Source organism: Myotis davidii, unplaced genomic scaffold (assembly GCF_000327345.1).
Source record: "Myotis davidii unplaced genomic scaffold, ASM32734v1 scaffold107, whole genome shotgun sequence".
Classification (NCBI taxonomy): Eukaryota; Metazoa; Chordata; class Mammalia; order Chiroptera; family Vespertilionidae; genus Myotis; species Myotis davidii.
The window spans coordinates 524,619-531,223 of record NW_006383012.1 but is presented as its reverse complement, the minus strand read 5'-3'; the positions used below and the strand labels follow the sequence as shown (position 1 = coordinate 531,223).

At 42.3% G+C, this 6,605-nt stretch overlaps 1 protein-coding gene across 1 annotated transcript in view; it reads left to right on the top strand.

Annotated features, from left to right (window-relative positions):
- The window catches only part of SORCS1 (sortilin related VPS10 domain containing receptor 1), a gene marked incomplete at its 5' end in the record, with an annotated part of 483,392 nt that overhangs the window by 291,474 nt on the left and 185,313 nt on the right, over positions 1 to 6,605 (top strand). The window contains 1 exon segment of the mRNA XM_006779616.2: positions 5,530 to 5,688. Within this exon segment, the coding sequence (XP_006779679.1) occupies positions 5,530 to 5,688 (159 nt within the window).

The following is a 6,605-nucleotide window of genomic DNA, read 5'->3' as shown; positions in this document are numbered from 1 at the left end:
AAGAGTCTGAAAAACTAAATAATAGTGGCATTTCTGGAGGAGCAATGTCCCTTGTAGACAACCTAGCAGGATCAAAAAGTTCCTATCCAACCTTTTTGTAGAGTTACATCATATAGCCATATGTTGAATATGGAGCAAGTCAAAGAGAGTGAAGATGCATTTAATTTTTGATGACACTAAGATATCCGAACAACTAATACTCCCAAAAAAGTGAGAAGTGACATAGTTGAAATCTCTAGATTGCATTTCATGTTCATTTGTCACCTTTAGGAAAAGCAAATAAAGTTTTTTCCTTCGCCAGAATTGGATGATGAATGATAGCTTGGAGATGGGTGGTGGGAGCCTTTGTAGCCATCATTGACGTTCTATAGAAAACAATTCATCTGCAGATGCAGTCAACACAGCATCTGCACACCCTGCAAGGCATAAGTAAACTGGCTCTAATACCCGTGGGCTGATCCGGACAGAATAATTACTTTCCTGTTAAAGACACACTTCCCCTTGTTTTTAACCTCCTTGCCTCCAAGTAGAACAGCAGGGGTTTACTTAGGACAACGCAGACTCCCAGGGTCTCAGGAATGAAGAGGATTCACCTATTCACTCATTCACTTGTTCATTCACTTACAAATATGTATAGGCTTCTACTAGAGCCCAAGCTCTACTGGTATGTCAGACAAATAATGGCCCCTCTTTTTAGAGAGCTCACTTCAGGAATTGTGCAGAACTTGGGTTCATGCCTTTTACAAAGTCCTCCAAAATGCCTGTCATTCAGATCATATTCCAGAGTGCAGAGGATTAAACACAACAAAGCACCATTTACTTAAAGTCGCACCATGAGCCAGAAGGAGGAGAGAGCCAGTGTGAACCAGCAGGCAGTGATTATTGGACATGTTTAAGGAGTGTAACCTACATATTTTTGAGGAGTGTTCATGAATTTGAGGTTGCCATTTTGATATTTCACAGTATAATACCTTCTGGGATAGAACATATTTGTTTATAAATGACATCATTCCTGTCTAAAAATGGGATCACACGTATTACTCACATTGTTTCTTTTTTTCAAATAGGTTAAACATTTTCTATGTATATTTTGCTTAAAGATTTTATTTACTTATTAACTTAGTTATTTGAGTAACCTACAAAATGACAGAACAAACCTCAACCCACTGGAAATAAAACTATTAAAATGTTTAAAGACTGAAATAATAAGAATTCACTTATTTAGTTAACAGCAATTTATTAAATACGTCCTATGGTTCAACCACTGCGCTTGTTGTAAACTAATGAAGTTGAAGGTTTTCATTAAGTAACACATGGTTTATAGTGGTGTATATATATATTTTTTTTTACATTTTATTGATTTTTTTACAGAGAGGAAAGGAGAGAGATAGAGAGTCAGAAACATCGATGAGAGAGAAACATCGATCAGCTGCCTCCCGCACACCTCCCACCGGGGATGTGCCCACAACCCAGGCACATGCCCCTGACCGGAATCGAACCCGGGACCCTTCAGTCCGCAGGCCGACGCTCTATCCACTGAGCCAAACCGGTTCCGGCGTGGTGTATATTATTATGTGTGCGTGCATTTGTGTGTTTTTCATTCAGTTGGATTTGAATATAGGTCATAATATGAAATTAAAATATTAAGGTAAAAATCAGAATAAAAAAATCTATGATAGGATATGTAGATGTGGATAAAGTAGAAAGAAGCATCAACCTTGTTTAAACTGTTGAAAGGATAGGGTCATGAGCAGTTGATTTTTCTTTTATTTTCAATTCATCTACTGGAGGTCTTACAGAGTTGTTTGTGCAATAAAAAAGGCTAAGTAGAAATAGATCCCAGTTGACCTGTTTGTTTTGAGTGGATTTGAGCAGAGGTTTGAAAGAAGAACCGCTGGAAAGTCTGTGTAATACAGACACTTATAAATCTTATAGGGGTATTTCCTAGCATCTCCCATCATTTCTAAAATGTCAAATTCCAAAACAGAGGGTTTTAGGTGAGGGCCATTTAGAGAAGGTGAGATTTTAGTCTACATGTTTTTAGTACCCATAAAAGCTGCCACGGAAGCCAGGAGTTTCATTTACTCGCTCTTAAGTAGTCATGTGTTTGAGAGATATTTGCATTATTCTACCTCTGCCCTCCCTTATTTAATAGCACCTGGATGCAGAATTATCTTATACAGTCTCATGACTTGGAGCATAAATAACTGTCAGAGATATTTTAAATAAATGATAAATAAAAATCAACTTGATTTGGGGATATTCTTTAGGCCCAGTTTTTTATTTTATTATTATTTTTTATTTTTTGTTAATCTTCACCTGAGGCTCTTTTTTCCATTGATTTTTAGAGAGAGTGGAAGAGAGAGGGAAAGACAGAGAGAAACATCAATGTGAGAGAAACACATCAATTGGTTGCCTCCTGTACGAGCCCCAACCAGAGTCCATGCCTGGGAAGAGGACCCTGCAACCAAGGTATGTGCCCTTGACCCGTATCCAACTGGGACCCTTTGGTCCGCAGGCTAACACTCTGTCCACTGAACCAAACCAGCTAGGGCCCAGTTTCTTATTTTGCTAAAGTGGTCTGCCAGGAGAAGCAGTGGTGGGGTCTGCACTCGTGGGAAGAGAGGAAAACATATTCTGCTTAACAGGGAAATAGGATATCAGAGGAGAGGGGGAAATCACCTTGCTGAGACAATAGATGCCCTATAAAATTGAGCCGCTTCATATTTTTATGGAAATTACTTTGGGCAGTAGTGCAGAAATCTTGCTATATATTATTGTTAATTGTGGTTGGAGACACAAAGCAATGTGATCATTTGATGACTTTTTTATTGATTGGAAAACACTTGTTTGTGCTAGCAAATATGAAATCACCTGGAAATATTCTCGTGAATTTAGGTGTCATATGAACATCCCTGTTTAATGCATGCAAGAGATTTTAATGAAGCCATGTATGTGAGTTGGTACTTAGCAGTTAGTTATGGCTCCATGCCAGCCATCCAATGCGGGAACCCTGTCTGCCTGGTAAACCCGAGACAAGAAAATGATAACTTTGCCAGAACTTATGGTGGGGAAGAGTGGCTTGACCGCAACATGGATTGAGAGGTATTTAGTCTCCAATTTTGTGTGTGCTTTCCATCTTGTCCGTACGCACTGGCAGCAACAGTGTTACACTGCCTGCCCCACATCCCTCTTCTCCTTTTCCAGAAGGGAGGTTGAGTGTAGTTCCATGCACCAAAAGGTTGCCAGTTCAATTCCTGGTCAGGGCTCATGCACAGGTTGTGGGCTCGATCCCCAACAGGGAGCATGCAGAAGGTGGCCAGTCCCTGTTTTGAGATGTTTTGCTCTCGCTCTCTGAAAATCAATTTTAAAAATTAAAAAAGAAAGAGGAAAAAAAAGGGAGGTTGAAAGAACAGCAAGGAGCTTTCTGTTCTCCCCACCTGACATAAACACAGTGCAGGCTGAGTGTGTCTGGTGTGCAATCCTCATGTGACATTTGCAGTGACATTGTAGGACACCACTTTTGAAGATGATACTAACTATCCCCCCAATTTTTTTTCTTTTAAATATGTTTTTATTGATTTCAGAAAGGAAGGGAGAGGAAGAGAGAGATAGAAACATCAAAGATAAGAGAGAATCATTGATCCCCTGCATGACCACCCCATCCCCCACTGGGGATCAAGCCCACAACCTGGGCATGTGCCCCTGACTGGCATCGAACCACGACCCTTCAGTCCACAGGCCAGTGGTCTATCCACTGATCCAAACCAGCTAGGGCACTATCCCAAGGTTTTAATATGACTGCTTCCAAATGCTTGAGAAATCTCAGTGTGTTTGCCTGGCACTCTACTCTTCTATGACATGGCTCCGTTTTATTTTTCCTTTCTCTCTTGCTCTTCCTATCCTAGAACGGCTGCCTCCTCAGCTGGTAATCTTTAAAAACCCCGGGATACAGTGATTTCTCTTCATATAGCCACACATTAAGCACATCTTTCATGCTTCTCCGAACCAAACTCAGAGAGTGTCAATTAATACGTTGATGGGGAGGAAGTCAGCGGGCAGCATTACGGCCACCTGTCAGGAGGCATTAGATGTGCACTTTGACTGAATGAAAGGAACCTGCAGAGAGTGGGGAATGAGGTACTTCATCACGCATTCCTAGAGGTATAGCATGAGAGAATAAAAAAAATCAGTGTTCGGGCAGCTTCTCCATCGTGTTCCTTTTGTGGATTGTTCATTACTGCTCTGACCAAGATGAACCACCCGAGCGAGAGGCTGCAAAGCAGCTGACACTATTAAGTTTCCAACAGTCAGAGCAGAGTCTCTTGTAGACAGGAAGATGACTGATGGGGAGATCCAGCTACTCTTCTCAGGGACCTCCATTCATATGTGCTCACACTGTGCCTGGCATGTTTCTAGGTCCATGTGACTACTCTGTAAACTCTTCCCATTCATTCATTCATTTGACACATATTTACCGAGTATCCTATATAATAAAAGGCTAATATGCAAATTGACTGAATGGCAGAACAGCTGGTTGCTATGATGCACACAGACCACCAGGGGGCAGATGCTCATCACAGGAGCTGCCCCCTGGTGGTCAGTGCGCTCCCACAGGGAGAGCGCCGCTCAGCCAGAATCTGGGCTCATGGCTGGAGAGCGCATCGGCAGTGGTGGGAGCCTCTCCTGCTTCTGAGGCAGTGCTAAGGACCCTTTGGGGGAATGTCTGCCAAGGGGTCCCAGACTGCAAGAAGGGTCCCCCTACCCAGTGCATGAATGTCGTGCACCAAGCCTCTAGTATAATATAATCTAGGTCTTACTGTAGCTGCTGGGAACACACTTATGGGGGAGAAAAATACAGAAATATCAACTACTTCTCATGAAATTGAAGTTCTAGTAGAGGGTATGTGGACAGTAATCAAAATAAATTAAGTAAATTATATAATAGGATAAAGTGGCCTTTGTACAATTCACAGAGAAGGTTGTAGAAAACCCAACCTTTGACACAAGACTAACAAAAAAAATCAGGCTAAACGTAAGATGACATAGGATATTGTTGACATGAACAAGAGGCCTGTGCAAGCAAGAAAATCCCGTGAACTCCATCTCTTTCCATGTCTTTCCGCCTCTCCAACAACAGGTGTTACAAGTGTTGCTCTTTAATCATCCCCCCCGCCCCAAATTAAAGTAAACAAGGTGAAGTAGGCCAGGGGAAAAGTGGGAAATAGTTCAGATGAAGGAAATAACTTTGGGGAAAAGAGAACATTCAGGAGCCATATCAAAGCGAAGAAAACGCAGTCGTCTGTTTCCTCTTTCTTCCTTCCAACTTGTGCCGCCTCCTTCATTCCGTAGTGAATCTCATTTGATGTCATTGGGTCAAGTCAGGAGAGCCACCCTGACAGAGTCGCCAGGTGTTCCTTGCCTGCCCCTTTTCTCTTCCTTGTCAAAATTTTAGCTCATTGTTAAGTTTTGGAAATTCGTAAATTTAACATACTGTTATTATCTTTCCCCAACAATTCTTTGCTGCAGATTATGTTACTCACGGACCCGGAGATTGAGAGCAGTTTACTGATCAGCTCAGATGAAGGAGCGACCTATCAAAAGTATCGGCTGAGCTTCTACATCCAGAGCTTGCTGTTCCACCCCAAGCAGGAGGACTGGATTCTGGCGTACAGCCAAGACCAGAAGGTGAGCACGGAACCTTGTTTGAGACAACAGTGCATGGTTCTCCTGGGAGAAGCCCCTAGTGGATCATCTCCACACTTCTTCCCCATGACCAGTTTTGTTCTGTGCAGTTGCCTGAACCGGGTGCCTGGGGGACGAGAGGCAGCAAAGCGGGTCTCAGGTCACTGGCTTGAGCTTGGAAACATCTGACCCAGCCCACAAGGGAAGAGCTAGACACCAAGGAACTCAATGTGGAGAAGCAGTTTTTGTTTGTTAATTTGTTGGTTTGTTTGTTTTAAATATTTTTTTATTGATTTCAGAGAGGAAGGGAGAGGAAGAGAGAGAGAAAGAGAAACATCAATGATGAGTGAGTCATTGATTGGCTCCCTCCTGCATACCTTCTACTGGGGAATGAGCTCGAAACCTGGGCATGTGCCTTTGTCCAGAATTGAACCCGGAACCCTTCAGTCCACAGGCCGACACTATCCACTGGGCCAAACCAGCTAGGGCAAGAAGCAGTTTTTAATGTAGATGTTTCAGGCCATTAGGAGCCCCAGACCGTCATGGAATTTGAGAATGAATTATGTGTGTATCAAGAGGTGATCATTTTTCTAGATAAAGACCCAGGATAGGTTTTTTAAGACCCTTAAAAGGAAGGATGACCCCTCTACCCACCACCCCCCACCAAAGGCTAAGAACACTAAGAACTTTCTAAAATGGTGAGAGGAATAATAATAATATCCATAGAGAACATCATTCAGAAACAGGTTATCTCAATACTTTTCTTCTCTTGGTTGGATTGAAGGAGAGTTCCACTTTTTAAAGAAAGCATTGAATGAGGTTTTGCTATTTGACTCTCTCTCTCTCTCTCTCTCTCTCTCTCTCTCTCTCTCTCTCTGATGTATTCCATACTACAAAATATATCATGTACCCTATACTAC